The sequence below is a fragment of the Ranitomeya variabilis genome, chromosome 1 (assembly GCF_051348905.1).
Source record: "Ranitomeya variabilis isolate aRanVar5 chromosome 1, aRanVar5.hap1, whole genome shotgun sequence".
Lineage (NCBI taxonomy): Eukaryota > Metazoa > Chordata > Amphibia > Anura > Dendrobatidae > Ranitomeya > Ranitomeya variabilis.
The window spans coordinates 418,470,055-418,494,364 of NC_135232.1; the positions used below are offsets into that span (position 1 = coordinate 418,470,055).

A 24,310-nucleotide genomic window follows, 5' to 3' on the forward strand; every position below is an offset into this window, starting at 1 on the left:
CACGCATTGTGTATATGGAAACCCGGCTGCGATCCGGAGGATATCACTCCTGTATGTGAGTTTGCAATAAAGACACTGTCTATGTTGAACTTTCTGTGGTTCCTGCCTATCAGTTGCACTACACCAGCCCCGCTGCACTATACTCTATACTATCTTACTCTCAGATAAGGTAGAAAAAAACCGGTGACAGAGTCCATTTAACAGCGAGAAAATGAAGACTGTGGAATTCAATTTCCAGGATCTTTATGAGCATTGTCTGCATATGTACATATTGCTTTCATGTAGCTGCTTACACAAACAATCTCCCCCTGAATACAGTACAGACCAAAAGTTTGGACACACATTCTCATTTAAAGATTTTTCTGTATTTTCATGACTATGAAAATTGTAAATTCACAATGAAGGCATCAAAACTATGAATTAACACATGTGGAATTATATACTTAAAGGGAACCTGTTACCACCAAAATCGATGGTGAGGTAAGCTCACCGTCATCAGGGGCTTATCTACAGCATTCTGTAATGTTGTAGATAAGCCCCTGATGTTACCTGAAAGAGGAGAAAAAGAGGCCAGATTATACTCACCCAGGGGCGGTCCCGCTGCAGTCTGGTCCGATGGGTGTCTCAGGTCCGCTTCGGCGCCTCCTATCTTCAATCCATGACGTCCTCTTCTGGTCTTCACGCCGCGGCTCCGGCGCAGGCGTACTTTGTCTGCCCTGTTGAGGGCAGAGCAAAGTACTGCAGTGCGCAGGCGCCGGGCCTCTCTGACCTTTCCGGCGCCTGCGCACTGCAGTACTTTGCTCTGCCCTCAACAGGGCAGACAAAGTATGCCTGTGCCGGAGCCGCGGCGTGAAGACCAGAAGAGGACGTCATGGAATGAAGATGGGAGGCCCTGTACCTGACCTGAGACGCCCATCGGAGCGGGACCGCCCCTGGGTGAGTATAATCTAACATCTATTTCTCATCTTTCAGGTAACATCGGCGGCTTATCTACAGCATTACAGAATGCTGTAGATAAGCCCCTGATGACGGCGAGCTTACCTCACCATCGATTTTGGGGGTGACAGGTTCCCTTTAACAAAAAAGTGTGAAACAACTGAAAATATGTCTTATATTCTAGGTTCTTCAAAGTAGCCACCTTTTGCTTTTATGACTGCTTTGCACACTCTTGGCATTCTCTTGATGAGCTTCAAGAGGTAGTCACCGGAAATGGTTTTCACTTCACAGGTGTGCCCTATCAGGTTTAATAAGTGGGATTTCTTGCCTTATAAATGGGGTTGGGACCATCAGTTGTGTTGTGCAGAAGTCTGGTGGATACACAGCTGATAGTCCTACTGAATAGACTTCTATAATTTGTACTATGGCAAGAAAAAAGCAGCTAAGTCAAAAAAAGAGGAATGGCCATCATTACCTTAAGAAATGAAGGTCAGTCAGTCTGAAAAATTGGGAAAACTTTGAAAGTGTCCCCAAGTGCAGTTGCAAAAACCATCAAGCGCTACAAAGAAACTGACTCACATGAGGACCACCCCAGGAAAGAAAGACGAAGAGCCACCTCTGCTTCTGAGGATAAGTTTATCCGAGTCACCAGCCTCAGAAATTGCAGGTTAACAGCAGCTCAGATTAGAGACCAGGTCAGTGCCACACAGAGTTCTAGCAGCAGACACATCTCTACGACAACTGTTAAGAGGAGACTTTGTGCAGCAGGCCTTCATGGTAAAATAGCTGCTAGGAAACCACTGCTAAGGACAGGCAACAAGCAGAAGAGACTTGTTTGGGCTAAAGAACACAAGGAATGGACATTAGACCAGTGGAAATCTGTGCTTTGGTCAAAGGAGTCCAAATTTGAGATCTTTGGTTCCAACCGCCGTGCCTTTGTGCGACGTAGAAAAGGTGAACGGATGGACTCTACATTCCTGGTTCCCACCGTGAAGCATGGAAGAGGAGGTGTGATGGTGTGGGGGTGCTTTGCTGGTGATACTGTTGGGGATTTCTTCAAAATTGAAGGCATACTGAACCAGCATGGCTAACACAGCATCTTGCAGCAGCATGCTATTCCATCCGGTTTGCGTTTAGTTGGACCATCATTTATTTTTCAACAGGACAATGACCCCAAACACACCTCCAGGTTATGTAAGGGCTATTTGACCAAGAAGAAGAGTGATGGGGTGCTACGCCAGATGACCTGGCCTCCACAGTCACCAGACCTGAACCCAATCGAGATGGTTTGAGGTGAGCTGGACCGCAGAGTGAAGGCAAAAGGGCCAACAAGTGCTAAGCATCTCTGGGAACTCCATCAAGATTGTTGGAAGACCATTTCCGGTGACTACCTCTTGAAGCTCATCAAGAAAATGCCAAGAGTGTGCAAAGCAGTCATATAAGCAAAAGGTGGCTACTTTGAAGAACCTACTGTAGAACATAAGATATTTTCAGTTGTTTCACACTTTTTTGTTAAGTATATAATTCCACATGTGTTAATTCATAGTTTTGATGCCTTCAGTGTGAATTTACAATTTTCATAGTCATGAAAATGCAGAAAAATCTTTAAATGAGAAGGTGTGTCCAAACTTTTGGTCTGTACTGTATGTCATCCTTGAAATTAGTTCTCTAGGACAAAATTTAAATAGCAAGTACATTGGTGTCACTATTCACACACAGATATAGGTGGTTTTCGCAAATTTAGAACATCATCAAAAAGTGAATTTATTTCAGTTATTCAATGCAAAAAGTGAAACTCGTGTATTATATAGAGACATTACAAACAGAGTGATCTATGTGAAAAGTTTATTTCTGTTAATGTTAATGATTATGGTTTACGGCCAATAAAAACCCAAAAGTGATTATTTCAGTAAATTAGAATAATTAACAAAAACAGGCTTCCTAAGTGTTTAAAAATGTCCCTTAGTCTGTTTCAGTAGTCTCCACAATCATGGGGAAGACTGTTGACTTGCAGTAGGGTAAGCCACAAAAGGTCATTGCTAAAGAAGCTGGCTGTTCAGAGTGCTGTATCCAAGCATATTAATGGAAAGTTGAGTGGAAGGAAAAAGTGTGAAGAAAAAAATGTTCAGCTCAACTTTTGGACAGCAGGATCCACACCGTCGCACGGAGCCACCCTGGCCAGGCAGATACAAGTAATCTCCAGCGATCTCACGCAGGAAGGTAAGTATAAAATTTTTTCCTTAATTTCTTTCATTAAAAGAGCACATTATAGGCAGTGGATACCCCAGTGGATGATAACAAATCAGACGCATTTCAACTCAGAGTCTTAATCATGGATTACTATCCATACAATCCATGGTTAAGACTCTTCTGAGTTAAAACGCGTTTGATTTTTTAACATCCCCTGGGGTATCCACTGCCTGTAATATAATATGCTCTTGTCATAATAATAATAATAATAATGATAATAATAATTTTATTTCTATAGCGCCGCCATAGCACTTTACATTTTAGAGGGGACTTGTAAAGACAATAGACATTACAACATAACAATAAACACATAGCTCAAAATAGATACCAAGAGAAATGAGGGCCCTGCTCTCAAGCTTACAATCTATGAGGAAAAAGGGGAGACACGAAAGGTAGATGGTTTTAGTGAAAGAAATAAAGGAATAATTTTCATACTTACCTTCCTGCCTGAGATCGCTGGAGATTACTGTGTATTTGAAGAAAAAAGTGTAGTATAAAAAGGTGCACAAGCAACTGGAATAACCATAACCTTGAAAGAATTGTTAAGAAAAGGCCATTCAAAAAATTTTGGTGAGATTCACAAGAAGTAGACTGCTGCTGGAGTCATTGCTTCAAGAGCCACCACACACAGACGTATCCAGGACATGGGCTACAAGTGTCGCATTCCTTGTGTCAAGCCATTCATGAGTGAGACCAATAGACAACGCCAATAGACTGTTGCTCAGTGGTCCAAGGTGTTGCTTCCAGATGAAAGTAAATTTTGCATTTCATTTGGAAATCAAGGTCCCAGAGTCTGGAGGAAGAGTGGAGAGGCCACAATCCAAGCTGCTTGAGGTCTAGTGTGAATCACAATCCGCGATGGTTTGGGGAGCCATGTCATCTGCTGGTGAAGGTCCACTGTGTTTTATCAAGACCAAAGTCAGTGTAGCCGTCTACCAGGAATTTTAGAGCACTTCATGATTCCCTCTGCCAACAAGCTTTTTGGAGATGGAAATTTCATTCTCCAGCAGGACTTGGCCCTGTCCACACTGCCAAAAGTACCAATACCTGGTTTTAAAACAACAGTATCACTGTGCTTGATTGGCCTGGAAAACTTGCCTGACCTTAACCCCATAGAGAATCTGTGGGGTATTGTCAAGATGAAGATGAGAGACACCAGACCCAACAATACAGACGAGCTGAAGGCTGCTATCAAAGCAACCTGGGCTTCCATAACACCTCAGCAGTGCCACAGACTGATTGCTTCCATGCCACGCTGCGTTGATGCAGTAATTGATGCAAAAGGAGCTCTGACCAAGTATTGAGTGCATTTACTGAACATACATTTCCGTAGGCCAACATTTCAGATTTTATAATCATTTTTTCAAGCAGGTGTTATAAGTATTCTATTTTATTGAGATAATGACTTTTGGGTTTTCATTGGCTGTAAGCCATAATCATCAACATTAGCAGAACTCTGTAATGACTCTATATAATATATGAGTTTCACGTTTTGTATTGAAGAACTGAAGTAAATTAACTTTTTGATGATATTCTAATTTTGTGAGAAGCATCTGTTTATAGATGTTAATGTACACCAACACTATTAAGAATAAGACACAATTTTTGTATTGCAGCTACATGGAACATATTACAAAGAATACAAACCTTAATTTGAAGTTCTCCTTGGCCTGGAGTTCTGTTAATTATATAGTAAATTTCATCTCTAGGAGTATCTTTATCTTCAGCTGACAGTACAGCACTTGAAATAATGTAATGTTCACCCATGCTCAGCACTACTTCACAGTGCCTTCAGGAGAAAGTATTAACAATGATTCAATTAAGAAGGAAGCTCTGTACATGGGTACAATGTTTACCCTTCCATTAGATAATGTACCATAATTATTCAACACTAACATTACGGAAATAAAGAAAATATTAACCCAAAACTTGATAAAGTCCTATAACTGCTGTTTGGCATGGTTTATCAATAGTGTCATAAAATGAACCATTGTACAAGATGGTAAAATTGCACCAAATTTATCAAAATGGCACATTGTATGATAATATTATAAAACAATTTTTCTCCCTTACACTACTTCATAAAGCAAGTAGCTGAAAATAATACATATACACTGTGTGAACAATTATTAGCAAATTTTTCATTTTTGATGATTCATTTTATTATTGAACTATATCCCTGTAGGTCAGCTCGAAAGATTAATAAACCTGATAATATCCAAAACATACAGGTGCTTCTCAGAAGATTAGAATATCATCAAAAAGTTAATTTATTTCAGTTCTTCAGTACAAAAAGTGAAACTCATATGTTATATAGAGTCATTACAAACAGAGTGATCTATAAAGTATTCTCATTTACTGAGATAATGAGTTTTGGGTGTTCATTGGCTGTAAGCCATAATCATCAACATTAACAGAATTAAATACTTGAAATAGATCACTCTGTATTGACTCTATATAATATATGAGATTCACTTTTTGCATTGAAGAACTGAAATAAATTAACTTTTTGATGATGTTCTAATTTTGTGAGAAGCACCTGCATCGTAAAAGCAACCCAGGAGTAAAATAGATAGATTCTTCTTCTTCAAAGGTCAGGTTAGTTACCTGACCTCAACCAACCCAACTGAACAAGATTTGTACTTATTAAAGTCAATCATGAAGGCAGAAAGGTCCACAGGCAATCAGTAACCCTAGACAGCTGTAAAAAAAGGCATGGAAAAGCAGAACATGGGAGGTCCATGTGTTTCAGACTTAAGCTAACCACTGCCTTCAAATTCTTTATAACAACCTATTGCTGGGTGTCCATAGTCAAAATTAATTGCCCACCCCTGACATAGAGTCTATGATTCTCTTAATATATCCTAGAATTGTGTTTGCCTTTTTTGTTGCTGCATCACACTGTTGACTCATGTATAGTCTGTGATTTATTAGTATACCCAAGTCTTTTTCACACATGCTGTTGCTTAGTTCTATTCCTCCCCTTCTGTAGATGTAATTTTAGTTTTTCTTGCCCAGATGTAAAATCTTGCCTTTCTCCTTGTTAAATACCATTTTATTAGTTGCTCCACATTGTTCAAGCTTATACAGATCCTTCAGAAACCTTTCTCTGTCTTCTCTAGTGTTAGCTATCTGTTATGATCCGGTGACCTTGGAGCCGCATGAGACTTTCTCTGGAGTAGGTGGAACCTGTACTGACCGCAAACCCTAAACTGACACCGCAACTAGAAGTAGCCGTGGGGTGTACCTAACACATCCTAGACACCTCGACACAGCCAGAGGACTAAATACCCCTATAGATGGAAATGGGAATTCTATCGTGCCTCAGAGCAGAACCCCAAAGGATAGGCAGCCCCCCACAAATATTGACTGTGAGTATTAGAGGAAAGACACCCGCAGGCAGAAAACAGGATTTAGCAAAAGAGGCACCTCTAGCTAAATAGAAAAGGATAGGACAGAATACTAAGCGGTCAGTATTAAAACCTTAAAAATATCCACAGCAGATAATACAAAAATTCCACATCTAACTAAAGACATGGAATGTATATCTGCATCTCCTGAGAATCCAACTTGACTGAAAATATCCAAACACAGTCTAAACTGGACAAGAAAAAACAATGAATAGTACTGAATTGTAAAGCACACAGCATGTGTGCTGCAGAAACAAAACCCAGACACTTATCTTTGCAGATTTGGCAGCAGGGCAGGAGAAACCAGACAGAGATGTAAAACCTCCAAGAACAATGGACAACTGGCAAGGGCTAATGAGTCCTGCACACCTAAATACCCAGTCAGAGCTGCAATCAGCAGGGACACCTGCTCAGGATTGCAACCCAGGGACAACTGTATTACCACCAACAACCACCGGAGGGAACCCAAGAGCAGAATTCACAACAGTACCCCCCCCTTGAGGAGGGGTCAGCGAACCCTCACCAGAGCCCCCAGGCCGATCAGGACGAGCCAGATGAAAGGCACAGACCAAATCAGCAGCATGGACATCAGAGGCAAAAACCCAAGAATTATCCTCCTGGCCATAACCCTTCCATTTGACAAGGTACTGAAGCTTCCACCTCGAAAAGCGAGAATCCAAAATCTTCTCAACCACATACTCCAACTCCCTATCAACCAACACAGGGGCTGGAGGATCAACAGAGGGAACCACGGGCACCACATATTTCCGCAATAAAGATCTATGGAAGACATTATGGATAGCAAAAGAGGCCGGAAGGGCCAATCGAAAAGAGACCGGATTAATAATCTCAGAAATCCTATAAGGACCAAAAAACCGAGGCTTAAACTTAGGGGAAGAAACCTTCATAGGAACATGACGGGAAGACAACCAGACCAGATCCCCAACCCGAAGCCGGGAACCAACACACCGACGACGGTTAGCAAAACGTTGAGCCTCCTCCTGAGACAACACCAAATTATCCACCACATGAGCCCAAATCTGCTGCAACCTGTGAAACACAGAATCCACACCAGGACAGTCAGACGGCTCAACCTGCCCCGAAGAAAAACGAGGATGAAAACCAAAATTACAGAAGAAGGGCGAAACCAAGGTAGCCGAACTAGCCCAATTATTAAAGGGCAAACTCGGCCAATGGCAAGAAAGCCACCCAATCATCCTGATCAGCAGACACAAAGCATCTCAAATAAGTTTCCAAAGTTTGATTAGTTCGCTCGGTCTGGCCATTTGTCTGAGGATGAAATGCGGAAGAAAAAGACAAATCAATGCCCAGCCTAGCACAAAAGGCCCGCCAAAACCTAGAAACAAACTGAGAACCTCTGTCTGACACAATATTCTCCGGAATGCCATGCAAACGAACCACATGCTGAAAAAACAACGGGACCAAATCAGAAGAGGAAGGCAATTTAGGCAAAGGCACCAAATGAACCATCTTAGAGAACCGGTCACAAACAACCCAGATAACCGACATCCTCTGGGAAACCGGAAGATCAGAAATAAAATCCATAGAAATATGCGTCCAGGGCCTCACAGGAACCGGCAAAGGCAAAAGCAACCCACTAGCACGGGAGAAACAAGGCTTGGCCCGCACGCAAGTCCCACAGGACTGCACAAAAGAATGCACATCACGTGACAAAGAAGGCCACCAAAAGGACCTACCAACCAAATCTCTGGTACCAAAAATACCAGGATGGCCAGCCAACACAGAAAAATGAACCTCAGAAATCACTCTACTAGTCCATCTATCAGGAACAAACAGTTTCCCCACTGGACAGCAGTCAGGTTTGTCAGCCTGAAATTCCTGAAGAACCCGTCGTAAATCAGGGGAAATGGCAGAAAGGACCACCCCTTCTTTCAGAATGCCGACCGGTTCAAGGACCTCAGGAGAATCAGGCAAAAAACTCCTAGAGAGGGCATCAGCCTTAATATTTTTAGAACCCGGAAGATACGAGACCACGAAATCAAAACGGGAAAAAAAACAAGGACCATCGAGCCTGTCTAGGATTCAGCTGTCTGGCAGACTCGAGGTAAATCAGATTTTTATGATCGGTCAAGACCACAATACAGTGCTTAGCTCCCTCAAGCCAATGTCGCCACTCCTCAAACGCCCACTTCATAGCCAACAACTCCCGATTGCCGACATCATAATTGCGTTCAGCAGGCGAAAACTTACGGGAAAAGAAGGCACACGGTTTCATCAAGGAACCAACAGGATCCCTCTGAGACAAAACGGCCCCTGCCCCAATCTCAGAAGCGTCAACCTCAACCTGAAACGTAAGAGAAACATCCGGTTGACGCAACACCGGGGCAGAAGTAAATCGGCGTTTAAGCTCCTGAAAGGCAGAGACAGCCGCAGAGGACCAATTCGTCACATCAGCGCCTTTCTTCGTCAAATCGGTCAAGGGTTTAACCACACTAGAGAAGTTAGCAATGAAACGGCGATAAAAATTAGCAAAGCCCAAAAATTTCTGAAGGCTCTTCACGGATGTGGGTTGAATCCAATCATGAATGGCCTGAACCTTAACCGGATCCATCTCTATAGATGAAGGAGAAAAAATGAAGCCCAAAAAAGAAACCTTCTGCACTCGAAAGAGACACTTAGACCCCTTCACAAACAAGGCATTATCACGAAGGATCTGAAATACCATCCTGACCTGTTCCACATGAGACTCCCAATCATCGGAAAAAATTAAAATGTCATCCAAATATACAATCATGAATTTATCAAGATAACTCCGGAAGATATCGTGCATGAAGGACTGAAAAACAGATGGAGCATTAGAGAGCCCAAATGGCATCACAAGGTATTCAAAATGGCCTTCGGGCGTATTAAACGCAGTTTTCCATTCATCACCCTGCTTAATGCGAACAAGATTATATGCCCCCCGAAGGTCAATCTTCGTAAACCAACTAGCCCCCTTAATCCTAGCAAACAAATCGGAAAGCAGAGGTAAAGGGTATTGAAACTTGACCGTGATCTTATTCAAGAGGCGATAATCAATACAGGGTCTCAAGGAGCCATCCTTCTTAGCAACAAAAAAAATCCCGCTCCCAACGGTGAAGAAGATGGCCTAATATGCCCTTTCTCCAAAGACTCCTTAACATAACTCCGCATGGCGGTATGTTCAGGCACAGACAGGTTGAAAAGTCGGCCCTTAGGAAACTTACAGCCTGGAATCAGGTCAATCGCACAATCACAGTCCCTATGCGGTGGAAGGGAACTGGACTTGGGCTCATCGAATACATCCTGGAAATCAGACAAAAACTCTGGAATTTCAGAAGAGGAAGAAGAGGAGATTGACATCAAAGGAACGTCATTATGAACCCCCTGACAACCCCAGCTAGTCACAGACATAGACTTCCAATCCAACACAGGATTATGTACCTGCAACCACGGAAAACCCAGCACGATAGCATCATGCAAATTATGCAACACCAGAAAACGACAATCTTCCTGATGGGCTGGCGCCATGCACATGGTCACCTGTGTCCAAAACTGGGGCTTATTTTTAGCCAAAGGTGTAGCATCAATGCCCCTTAAAGGAATAGGGTTCTGCAAAGACTGCAAGAGGAAACCACAACGCCTGGCAAACTCAAAGTCCATTAAGTTCAAGGCGGCGCCTGAATCCACAAACGCCATGACAGAAAATGATGACAATGAGCAAATCAAGGACACAGATAACAGAAATTTAGGTTGTACAGTACTGATGGTAAATGAACTAGCGATCCTCTTTGTACGCTTAGGGCAGACTGAAATGACATGAGAAGCATCGCCACAAGGCATCTGCTCAAGGGACAACAGCACAGCGCGCACAGTTCTGCGCTCCCGCAAGCGCCGATCAATCTGAATGGCCAGAGACATAGAACCACTCAGACCGAAAGGCGTGGGAAACCCCACCATAACATCTTTAACGGATTCAGAAAGACCCTTTCTGAAAATTGCCGCCAAAGCATCATCATTCCATTTACTCAACACAGACCATTTTCTAAATTTCTGACAATACAATTCTGCCGCTTCTTGACCCTGAGACAGGGCCAACAAGGTCTTCTCCGCTTGATGCACAGAATTTGGTTCATCATATAATAATCCTAAAGCCTGAAAAAAGGCATCTACATTAAGCAAGGCCGGATTCCCAGATTCCAGGGAAAATGCCCAATCCTGAGGATCGCCACGCAGCAGGGAGATGACAATTTAAACCTGCTGAATGGAATCACCAGAGGATCGAGGTTTCAGAGCAAAAAACAGTTTACAGTTGTTTTTAAAACTCAAAAATTTGGACCTGTCCCCAAAAAACAAATCAGGAGTAGGAATCTTAGGCTCTAAAACTGGAGTCTGAACAATATAATCAGAAATCCCCTGTACCCTAGCAGCAAGCTGGTCTACATGAGAAGCTAATCCCTGAACATCCATGCTAGCACAAGACTCCTCAGCCACCCAGAGAAAAAGATGGAAGAACAGACTGCAGAAAAAAAATGGCTCAACACCTTTCTTCCCTTCTTCTGAGATGCATTTAACTCATTATTGGCCAGTTGTACTGTTATGATCCGGTGACCTTGGAGCCGCATGAGACTTTCTCTGGAGTAGGTGGAACCTGTACTGACCGCAAACCCTAAACTGACACCGCAACTAGAAGTAGCCGTGGGGTGTACCTAACACATCCTAGACACCTCGACACAGCCGGAGGACTAAATACCCCTATAGATGGAAATGGGAATTCTATCTTGCCTCGGAGCAGAACCCCAAAGGATAGGCAGCCCCCCACAAATATTGACTGTGAGTATTAGAGGAAAGACACACGCAGGCAGAAAACAGGATTTAGCAAAAGAGGCACCTCTAGCTAAATAGAAAAGGATAGGACAGAATACTAAGCGGTCAGTATTAAAACCCTAAAAATATCCACAGCAGATAATACAAAAATTCCACATCTAACTAAAGACATGGAATGTATATCTGCATCTCCTGAGAATCCAACTTGACTGAAAATATCCAAACACAGTCTAAGCTGGACAAGAAAAAACAATGAATAGTACTGAATTGTAAAGCACACAGCATGTGTGCTGCAGAAACAAAACCCAGACACTTATCTTTGCAGATTTGGCAGCAGGGCAGGAGGAACCAGACAGAGATGTAAAACCTCCAAGAACAATGGACAACTGGCAAGGGCTAATGAGTCCTGCACACCTAAATACCCAGTCAGAGCTGCAATCAGCAGGGACACCTGCTCAGGATTGCAACCCAGGGACAAGTGTATTACCACCAACAACCACCGGAGGGAACCCAAGAGCAGAATTCACAACAGCTATCCCTCCTAGCTTTGTATTGACTGCAAATTTGTTTATGTTCAGTTCACTTATCTAGATCATTTATAAAAATGTTGAACACTAGGGCCAGAAGACATCCTTTTGGTACCCACTGGTGCTGGTGGGATAGCTTTTCAGCTTTTTTTTTTATTTATATCAAAAACGGTGTTTATTAAGTACCATGTCATTTATATGCACTATTGCTTTTTATTTACAGCAGGGTATATGTTCATTTTGTTATTTATCTATGTTTTGTTTGTTTACAACAAGGAGTAATAATATAGATGCTTAGATTTTTTTTTTTTTATATTTTGAAAATACTGATCTTCTATATTCTGATTGATTCAGTTAGCACAGTTCAGTGTCTTAAAAGCCTGATAATTCTATAAGCTCCACTATCTTACCTAATTTTTTATTTAACTCAGCTTACCTTATGTGACAAGATAATATATCAATGCCAAACGCTGGCCCAACATGATACTTATGATAATACAGTGGGAGAAATAAGTATTGAACACTCCACCAAATTTCTAAGTAAATATATTTCTAAAGGTGCTATTGACATAAAATTCTCACCAGATGTCAATAACATCCAATCCAATTCACACAGGCAAATAAATCAAACCATATATATCCATAAATTAAATTGTGTGTAATAATGCGAAATAACACAGGTAAAAAAAATTTGAACACACTTGTTTAAATGTAATTACTACTTCGTACAAAAGCTTTTGTTGGTTATGACAGCTTAAAGATGCCTCCTGTAAGAAGAAATTAGTCGCATGCACTGTTCTGATGTGATTTTTGGCCAATTTTTCAAATATTGAAGGTTCCATGGGCTCCTTCTATTAACTCTGAGCTTTAGTTCCTTCCACACATTTTCTATTGGGTGATTGGCTGGGCCATTCCAGCAGCTTTATTTTCTTTCTCTGAAACTAAATGAGATTTTCCTTTACAGTGTGTTTAGGATTATTGTCGTGCTGAAATGCCCACCCTCATTTCATCTTCATCATCCTGGTAGATGGCAGCAGATTTTTATCACGAATGTCTTGGTACATTTGTACATTCATCGTTCAGTCGTATGAAGTTTGCCAGTGCCATATGCTGAAAAATAGCTCCACCTCATAATGTATGGCATCCAAAGAGTTCAATTTTTGTCTCATCTGAACAAACTATATTTCCCCAGTATTTCACAGGCTAGTCTAAATGTTGTTGATAAATCTTTAAATACACTTGAACATGCTTTTTGTTCAGCAATGGAGTCTTGCGTGGTCAGTGTGCATACAGACCATGGAGGTTGAGTGCATTACTTATAGTTTTCTTTGAAACAATTGTACCTGCTTATTCTAGGTCTTATTGTAGACCTCCACAGGTGGTTGTTGACTCTTGCATATCTCTTCTGATAATTTTTTTTCACTCCTCTGTCTGAAATCCTGTGGAGAGCACTTGATAGAGCCGGATTATAGTGAAATTATCTTTCCATTTCTGGATTATGGCCCCAGCAGTGCTCACTGGAACCTTCAGTAGTTCAGTATAATTTTTTCTGTAACCAATGCCATCAGTATAATTTGCAACAATGAGGTTGCAAAGGTTTTGAGATAGCTCACTGGTTTTATCCATCATGAGATATTTCTTGTGTGGCACCTTGGTACTGAGACACCTTTTTATAGACCATCAGTTGAACCAGCTGATATTATTTTCACAAAATGGCAGGAATAATTTCTAATTACTGACTTCTCTTTCTTCATGTGTTCTATACATTTTCCCTGTGTCATTTCTCATTATTACACAATATAAAACCTGGCACTCAACTTATGATCTGGAAATATGTTTATTGTCAGCAACAAAAACGTTTCGGTCACATACTGGACCTTCATCAGTTACGTGCTATGTGGAATATTTAAGAAAAACGTGCCTGTATGGGCAGATGGCGATTCACTTCCAAAAAGCTGCAAGGTAATGGCCTGTTGTGAAACTGTATGAGCAACAACCTCCGTATAGGGGCTGGCGTGACTGACACGGCGTCCACCGCTAGTCTGACTGACCTGGAACCTACCTGAGCACCACTGACTTCTAGGCAGTGCACACGTTCATTAATTAAGTTATTTCTCATTATTACACATAACTTAATTTATGGACATCTATGGTTTGATTGCTTTGCTTGTGTGGATAATAATAATAATAATCTTTATTTTTATACAGCACCTACATATTCTGCAGCGCATTACAGTTTTGCACACATTATCATTACTGTTACCATCTGGTGAGAATTTCATGTTAATATAACCTTTAGAAATATATTTACTAAAAAAAATTGGTGGCGTGTTCAATACTTATTTCACCAGTTGTAAATATTATTTTTGGCCTCAATTCATTTTGCACACTCTTGGCATTCTCTTGATGAGCTTCAAGAGGTAGTCACCGGGAATGGTCTTCCAACAATCTTGAAGGAGTTCCATGAGATAATTAGCACTTGTTGGCCCTTTTGCCTTCACTCTGCGGTCCAGCTCACCCCAAACCATCTTGATTGGGTTCAGGTCTGGTGACTGTGGAGGCCAGATCATCTGGCGTAGCACCCCATCACTCTCCTTCTTGGTCAAATAGCCCTTACACAGCCTGGAGGTGTGTTTGGGGTCATTGTCCTGTTGAAAAATAAATGATGGTCCAACAAAACGCAAACCGGATGGAATAGCATGCCGCTGCAAGATGCTGTGGTAGCCATGCTGGTTCAGTATGCCTTCAATTTTGAATAAATCCCCAACAGTGTCACCAGCAAAGTACCATCACACCTCCTCCTCCATGCTTCATGGTGGGAACCAGGCATGTAGAGTCCATCTGTTCACCTTTTCTGCGTCGCACAGAACCAAACCAAAGATCTCACATTTGGACTCATCAGACCAAAGCACAGATTTCCACTGGTCTAATGTCCATTCCTTGTGTTCTTTAGCCCAAACAAGTCTCTTCTGCTTGTTGCCTGTCCTTAGCAGTGGTTTCCTAGCAGCTATTTTACCATGAAGACCTGCTGCACAAAGTCTCCTCTTAACAGTTGTTGCAGAGATGTGTCTGCTGCTAGAACTCTGTGTGGCATTGATCTGGTCTCTAATCTGAGCTGCTGTTAACCTGCGATTTCTGAGGCTGGTGACTCTGATAAACTCCTCCTCAGAAGCAGAGGTGACTCTTGGTCTTCCTTTCCTGGGGCGGTCCTCATGTGAGCCAGTTTCTTTGTAGCGCTTGATGGCTTTTGCCACTGCACTTGGGGACACTTTCAAAGTTTTCCCATTTTTTCGGACTGACCTTCATTTCTTAAAGTAATGATGGCCACTCGTTTTTCTTTACTTACCTGTTTTTTTTCTTGCCATAATACAAATTTTAGCAGTCTATTCAGTAGGACTGATAGTCCTACTGATCAGCTGTGTATCCACCAGACTTCTGCACAACACAACTGATGGTCCCAACCCCATTTATAAGGCAAGAAATTCCACTTATTAAACCTGACAAGGCAAACCTGTGAAGTGAAAACGATTCCCGGTGACTACCTCTTGAAGCTCATCAAGAGAATGCCAAGAGTGTGCAAAGCAGTCATCAAAGCAAAAGGTGGCTACATTGAAGAACCTAGAATATAAGATATAATTTCGGTTGTTTCACACTTTTTTGTTAAGTATATAATTCCACATGTGTTAATTCATAGTTTTGATGCCTTCAGTGTGAATGTACAATTTTCATAGTCATGAAAATAGACAGAAATCTTTAAATGAGAAGGTGTGTCCAAACTTTTGGTCTGGATTGTGTGTGTATATATATATATATATATATATACAATGGTGTTCAAAAGTCCTGCATAGGCGTGAAGAAAACTATATGTTTCATACTTCTGCATCTCTACAGTGAAACTGGTGGAACATATATGTTTTTGTAATCCCTCATTGTATGCCATACTCATTTTTGAATGTCCCAATTGTATAAATTGTTATGGTATGCGCATTTTTAATAAAAAAATTTACAGCATAACCATACCTACACCAGTACAGTGTGTAGAATGGTGAACAGGTTTCCAAGTTCATTAACTTCCAATGCAAGGTAACACAGACTTAAATTTTACTTTTAAGATTTATTATTTTTTATTTAATTCAGAGTCCTGAAAAGGGCCTTTTTGAGTGCATCTTTAGCTTCTAATACTTTATTGGCCAGCGTTTGCTCTTGAGCACCAGCTTGCATCTCTGTGGCACTGAGTGAACAAGCTTCTGCAGATGTTCACGAGTGATGATGTGGTTCCAGGCCTGTATCAGAGCCTCAATCAACTCACTCTTGGTCCTTGGCTGTTTTCTAGATATCTCTAATGATACCTTGTGCCACAAATTTTCATTTGGATTGAGGTCCGGGGACTGAGCTGGCCAGTCAATAGTAGCCACCTTGTTCTTTTTTACCATTCCGTTACTGTCTTAGCTCTGTGACAAGGAGCATTATCATCCTAGAAGGTATAATCCCCTGAAAACAGGTGTTGAGCAGAAGGCAGCATTTTCTTATTAAGGATGTTTATGTATTATTTTGCATTAACCATACCCTCCACAATATGAAGCCTTCCAACACCATTGGCTGCCATACAGCCCCATCATCCCTTTTAGTTGACTTTCTGGGCCGACCAGATCTGGGCCTGTCCTGGGTAATTCCAAGCTGCTTATGTTTCTGCAAAATTCTTACGACTGTACTCCGATTACAGCCGACCTTCCTTGCGATCTGGGGGCCAGTTCACCCTCTTCATGTAGCACCCCAACTCGCACACGATCCTCCGCTGACAAAAATTTGAAGGCTCCCATCATAAAACTCTACAGTATGATTCACTAGATAGACCAACAGATAAAACAAACAAACAAAGCAGCAGATGTGATGCAGTGTAATGCAATGTGATTGGCTGCCATTTCCAGGTTATGATTGATCACAAGAACCTCATCTGTGATTGGCTAATTTTGGATCTGAAGCTGTACAATATTTAGTTGTGCTTTCAGTTCCTATATTGTTGCAATAATTTCAGGCAAAACTGCTTCAAAAGCTAAAAATATTACAGGGAGAGAATGCAAAATTGTATTCTGAACAAAACCATATATAATATGTCATATTAGCGTCGAAGATATTCGACAGAAAACGTTTAAAACTTGAAAAATCAACTAATCCTATGCAGGACTTTTGAACACCACTGTATATATATTTATATATATATATATATATATATATATATATATATATATATATATATATATATATATACACACGTGGTCAAAATTGTTGGCACCCCTCATTTAATTACAGAAAAAAACAAAATGGTCACAGAATTAACTTGAGTCTGACAAAAGTAATGATAAGTTAAAAATCTATGAAAATGAACAAATGAAAGTCAGGCATTACTTTTCAACCATGCTTCCACAGAATTTAAAAAAAAAATAAAAGTAATGAAATAGGCCAGGACAGAAATGATGGTACCCCTGAAAATATTGTGACAAAAGAGACATGTTAAATCACAGTGTCAACTAATTAGCATCACAGGTGTCTACAATTTTGGAATCAGTGAGTGGGCCTGTATATAGGGCTACAGATACTCACTGTGCTGTTTGGTAACATGGTGTGTATCACACTCAATATGGACCAGAGGAAGCGAAGGTAAGGGTTGTCTCAGGAGATTAGAAAGAAAATTTATAGACAAACATAAAAGGTAAAAGTTATAAGACCATCTCCAAGCAGCTTGATGTTCCTGTGACTACTGGTACACATATTATTAAGAAATGTAAGATCCATGGGACTGTAGCCAACCTCCCTGGATGTGGCCGCAGGAGGAAAATTAATGACAAATCAAAGATGGATAATACGAATGGTAACAAAAGAGCCCAGAAAAACTTCTAAACAGATTAAAGGTGAGCTCAAGGAACATCAGTGTCAGATCGCACCATCAGTCATTGTATGAGCCAAAGCGGACTTCAAGAAAGGCGACCAAGGAGGACCCCATTGTTGAAAAAAAAAAATATCACAAAAAAGCCAGACTGGAATTTGCCAAACTTCATGTTGACAAGAATTCTGGGAGAATGTCCTATTGACAGATGAGACAAAAATTTAACTTTTTGGCAAGGCACATCAGCTCTATGTTCACAGACGGAAAAATGAAACATATCAAGAAAAGAAACTGTACCTACAGTACAGTGAAAAATGGAGAAGTCTCTGTTATGTTCTGGGGCTGCTTTGCTGCATCTGGCACAGGGTGTCTAGAATCTGTGCAGGGTACAATGAAATCTCAAGACTATGAAAGGGATTCTAGAGAGAAATGTGCTGTCCAGTGTCAGAGCTTGGTCTCAGTCGCAGGTCATGGGTCTTGCAACAGGATAATGACCCAAAACACACAGCTAAAAACACCCGAAAATGGCTAAGAGGAAAACATTGGAGTATTCTGAGGTGGCTTTCTATGAGCCCTGACTTAAATCCTATTGAGCATCTTTGGAAAGAGCTGAAACATGCCGTCTGGAAAAGGCAACTTTCAAACACGAGACAACTGGAGCAGTTTGCTCTGGAGGAGTGGGCCAAAATACCTGTCGAGAGGTGCAGAAGTCTCATTGACAGTTGCAGGAATCGTTTGATTACTGTGATTGCCTCAAAAGGTTGTGCAACTAAATATTAAGTGAAGGGTACCATCATTTCTGTCCAGGCCTATTTCAAACTTGATTGTCCATGGATCAATCCACTCATCTCTAGCTGGTGCTATATACAACTTTATTTTATTGAGAGTAAACATTCATTTACAAGAATTTTACTCTAATACTATAATCAGAGTAGTAGGAATATTCTATTTTTGGTATTGCTATAGACGTTACATTAAAGATAAACTGTGTTTTGTTTGTATATTAAGTAAGTATATAATACTTACTTCATAAGAATTGGTTTTTCATCATTAACTCCAATAATGTTGACAAAAATAGTTCTCTCCACTTCATGTTGTCCATCTGACAACCAAATTGTAAAGCTGTCAGCAAGGTTTTCAGAATTGTCGTGCACATATGCAAGCTTCATGCCTATCAACGTAAAACATATAAACCTATCCATAAATGTATAGAAACGTGTGTGCACATCGATGGATATCTTTTCAGTAAAGTCTGCACACTGTAAATCACAGCTAGTCAATCATGAAGTTGTCATCAACAAGATAAATACAACTAATATAGACTATAATCAAAGCAATTGAAATATTTACCAATACAAGTGAATCCGTAGAAAGTAAATCCTTTACTCACTCTATTAAAATATTTCAAAAAAATTCCAATTTACCATTACAATCGTACCATTTTTGAGGTGTTCCATTGTGAAGTCATTTACTAAAGGAACTGTGTTAAATTTTTGGTTTTTAAATAGTTGCTTCACTTGATCTACTCCAAAGCTTTCTTCAATAATTAATCCATGACGAGGATGTAATGTAATAACAAATGATAAATAATTCTGGGGGACATCCATGTCCGACACATTAATTACTGAAGGATTAAGTTCTCTCATTTGTCCTTCCTCCACCTAAAATGGACAAAGAAGGAAATAAATTTAGAATAAGTCTAATGAATATAAACTACAAAACATAAATTATAGTGTTGGAGGGGTTTTCCACCCTTGTGAAAGTAGACCCCAAATGCTCTAAAATACCTAAAATGACAAATAGAGCAGGTACTCACCCATGCTTGTTCCCAGCTACTGCTCCGGATTTGCCATTCTCACTACAGCGGTGACTTCCAGTTAACAGTATATATCACCACTGTAGCCAATCACTAAGTTTGGTGGCTCACATCATCACCCACATTGCAGCGTTTGAGCTCAGTGATTGGTCACAACCCACGGACAGGCCATGAGTCCGCGAAGTCAGAGACGTTCCATGGTCAATACCAAAAGAGCATGTAGTTAACCAAGGGAAAATGAAAAGTCAGATGTCAGGTCACATTCCAAGGTCAGAATACCAGAGAAATTGCAGATAAGCAAAGGGGCAATAAAAAACAGGTAGTCTAAACACAGTCCAAAGGTCAGCAGCAGAAGATCAGCACAAGGATCAGGCGAACACACCATAGAGCATAAGCTTTTGAATGGCAGTGATCTTGGCCAGAAAGCTCACCTACAGTATATAGCAGGGCAATTACTAAGAACAGGGAGCATCTTTGAAAATCTCTGCACCTCCCAGTCTCAGACAGGTCAACCGAGCTGTCAATCAAAGCACTGCCATCTCAGCACTCCCCAGCACAGGATAGGATGACAGAGCTGTCCATCACTGAGTCTCAGACACTCAGAGAAGGAATCATGACAGGTGATTAGTGTTGAGCGATACCGTCCGATACTTGAAAGTATCGGTATCGGAAAGTATCGGCCGATACCGGCAAAGTATCGGATCTAATCCGATACCGATACCCGATACCAATACAAGTCAATGGGACTCAAGTATCGGACGGTATCCCTGATGGTTCCCAGGGTCTGAAGGAGAGGAAACTCTCCTTCAGGCCCTGGGATCCATATTAATGTGTAAAATAAAGAATTAAAATAAAAAATATTGATATACTCACCTCTCCGACGCAGCCTGCACCTTATCGAGGGAACCGGCAGCCTTCTTTGCTTAAAATGCACGCGTTTACTGCCTTCCGTGACATCACGGCTTCTGATTGGTCGCGTGCGGCCCATGTGACCGCGACGCGACCAATCACAACAAGCCGTGACGTAATTTTCAGGTCCTGAATGCGACCTGAAAATTACGTCACGGCTTGTTGTGATTGGTCGCGTCGCGGTCACATGGGCGGCACGCGACCAATCAGAAGCCGTGATGTAATTTTCAGGTCCTGAATGCCTAGAATTCGGCATTCAGGACCTGAAAATTACGTCACGGCTTGTTGTGATTGGTCGCGTCGCGGTCACATGGGCGGCACGTGACCAATCAGAAGCCGTGACGTCACGGAAGGCAGTAAACGCGCGCATTTTAAGCAAAGAAGGCTGCCGGTTACTACCAGGGCGCATCAGAGGGTGAGTATATCCCTATTTTTTATTTTAATTCTTTATTTTTTACATGGATATGGATCCCAGGGCCTGAAGGAGAGTTTCCTCTCCTTCAGACCCTGGGAACCATACACTGGGAACTTCCGATTCCGATTCCCGATACCACAAAAGTATCGGATCTCGGTATCGGAATTCCGATACAGCAAATATCGGTCGATACCCGATACTTGCGGTATCAAAATGCTCAACACTACAGGTGATGTGTGTTGTCAACATGATGTTACCTCGGCAGCCAAGACACTGAGACCCAAGTAGCAGTGGCGACCCAACGCTGGGTCTGAGGAGAGTAAGTAGCTCTTTATTTGTTTTTTTTCAGGTATTTTAGAGTGTTTGGGGTCCACTGTCAACATTTACATAAACATTCAAAAACTACTGTTATTTGCGATAAAGAAAATTATCACTAATATCACCCAGGTACTTGGGCTGCTATGCATGGACTTTATGATTACAATTTTGCTGATTGGTCAATATAACATTTGCCCGACTTGCAAGGCAAGAAAAGAGCTCTTATTATACACACATGTGTTGCGACCCAGTTTGCTGGATGCCGTTGGTCTTGATACGGCGTCTCCCTTCTTCCTATGCCATCCTCCTTCTTGCTTCATGTGGATGACATGCTGCTACATCAACGTCACAATCTCAGTGGCATTGTGCTCCTGTGCAGGCATATTTCTCTGCCCTGACTAGGGCAGAGCAAAATACTGCAGTGCGCCGGGAAAGGTCAAAGAGTGCCAAAGCATGCACCGTGCAGTACTTCACTCTGCCCTAGAGAGGAGGAGAAAAACTACGCCTGCGCAGGAGTGCAGTGCCAGAGGGACTGTGTGGATGATGTGGGGATGGTCATCCAAACAAAGCAAGAAGGAGGACCGCATCGCAATAAGAAGGGAAGCGCTGGACCAAGACCAGCAGCACGTCTCGGACTGGACCATCATGCAGGTGAGTATAATAAAAGGTCTTTTAATTGTTGTGTAGATCGGGTTGGCAGCTTATATGCAGCATATTAGAATGCTGTATATCGGGCCTGAAAGGTGGTGTTCTTATCTCGTATCAGTCAAACCTGATGACAGGTTCCCTTTAACCTGTTGACGATCAGCCTTCATGGATGCTTATGACTGGTATTGAAAAGAAGGGAGGCCATTTTTTTAAAATGTTATAAATGTATTTTTTTTACACTTTGAGGTGTTTGGTTATTATTCTCACTTTAATAGATAAAAATAAACAATTGAGGTGGGAAAATTTACATTTTCCTAAGAAAAACAAAACCTCACTTTTAGGCTGTGTGCACACGTTCAGGATTTTTCGCGATTTTTCGCTATAAAAACATGATAAAACTGCGAAAAAAACGCATACATTAAGCATCCTATTATTAGAATGCAATCCGCAATTTTTGTGCACATGTTGCGTTTTTTTCTGCGGCGGAAACGCATTCCGGAAAAAAACGCAGCATGTTCATTCATGTTCATTAACCGCGATTCTGCACACATAGGAATGCATGGATCCACTTACTTCCTGCATGGGGCTATGCCCACCATGCGGGAAGTAAGAGGATCATGTGCGGTTGGTACCCAGGGTGGAGGAGAGGAGACTCTCCTCCAGGCCCTGGGAACCATATAATTGTTAAAAAAAAGAATTAAAATAATAAATCATGATATTCTCACCTTCCAGCATCCCTCGCAGCGTTCCCGCTCCTCACGATGCTTCCGTTCCCAGTGATGCTTTGCGGCAATGACCTGTGATGACGTAGTGGTCTCGCGAGACCACTACATCATCTGGGGCCATTGCCGCTAGGCATTATTTGGAACGGAAGCATCACGTGGAGCGGGAACACTGCAAGGGACGCCGGAAGATGAGAATATCACTATTTATTATTTTTTTTATTATTTTTAACATTATATCTTTTTACTATTGATGCTGCATAGGCAGCATCATAGTAAAAAGTTGGTCACACTTGTCAAACACTATGTTTGACAAGTGTGACCAACCTGTCAATCAGTTTTCCAAGCGATGCTACAGATCGCTTGGAAAACGCTAGCATTCTGCAAGTGAACTACGCTTGTAAAACGCTAGTGTTTAGGGGGAAAGCGCATGCCAATTCCGCATGCATTTTACCTGTGGCACAGTTGCGGAATTGCCACGGAAATTTCTGCGGAAATTTCGGACGTGTGCACATAGCCTTACGGTCTTAAATATTTTGGTTTCAGGTTTTTCAACCCTTTGGATTGACGGACAGCTCTGCAGTTGTTCAATAGTTAAATTAATAATCAAAAATACAAATCGCCTAATTATTGTGCACACATTGTAAAGAGGTAATATGTGGTGTTATATTATGTCGAGGCTTAGTCAGTAGCTGCTTGGCAGCTTTAAAATGCCTACCTTGGAGAGGCTTTGCCCAAGCCACTCCAATTTACAATAGCTCACGGATTGCCCTGGCCTTCACCCTTTGACATCTGGATAACACTAGTCAGGTAGCCAGGTCAGAACCAGGAGGACAGAATCATAATCATAATCAGAATGAAAGAGGATAGTCAGGAAATGGCCTGTAGTAGGATCAGGGATTGAAACAAGCTATATCTGGCAGCCACCACCAGTAAGCTGGGAGCCTTAGTAGGGTTTGGTGCTGTCCAATTGTCTGAAGCCTGCTGATCTTGCAAGTATCTCGGCAGGCTTGTGGGATCATTACGTCATCAGTACTGCTCATTTCCAAATGAGAAGTGATGCCAGGCAACTCCTTTTATTACGTTAAACTAATATATAATATATTTAATATAATGAAATTCTTCTATTTAATCTTGCAATAGCACCTGGCTAGTGTCATGCATGCTACATCTTGTCTTACTCCTTGTAACAGGTCCAGGAAAGCCTTTTTATGCCTTAGAGTCAGGAGATGTAGACAATAAAATGTACAAGTTGCTTCTCTTCTCTTATCTTAAGTAAGATAAGGAAGGTTTATGAATGGAAAATGAATTTAACAATATAATTAGAAATCCTGAGGGAAAATTACTTACTATTCTCTGTGCCTTAATTATAAAGGAGAGAAGATGGAAAAGGCCTGGAATGACCATATTAAAAATAATTCAAAAGAGGCTTTAAAATCACTGTTTCTTTGTAGTCCCTGTGTGGCTTCACAGCTTGGTCAATTTTACCAAGTATAATGTGCAAAGTTGATAGAAACCTTTCCATAGAATCCACACAGACGCCACAAAAATAAAATGCATTGTACATAGTTTATTATATTGAAGGTACCGTATGTTGTTTTATAGAAATTTGCTTTAATCTTGAAATTATATTGTCTTTTGTGCAAGT

The 24,310-nt window shown here is 41.3% G+C and overlaps 1 protein-coding gene across 1 annotated transcript in view; it reads right to left on the reverse strand.

Moving 5' to 3' along the window:
• FREM1 (FRAS1 related extracellular matrix 1) overlaps nt 1-24,310 on the reverse strand; it is a 364,890-nt gene that overhangs the window by 140,250 nt on the left and 200,330 nt on the right. Inside the window, exons 20-22 of the mRNA XM_077249240.1 lie at nt 19,273-19,495; nt 18,861-19,005; nt 4,834-4,975 (exon numbers count right to left, since the gene is read on the reverse strand). Coding sequence (XP_077105355.1) covers nt 4,834-4,975; nt 18,861-19,005; nt 19,273-19,495 — 510 coding nt within the window. The remainder of the gene's footprint in view (nt 1-4,833; nt 4,976-18,860; nt 19,006-19,272; nt 19,496-24,310) is intronic.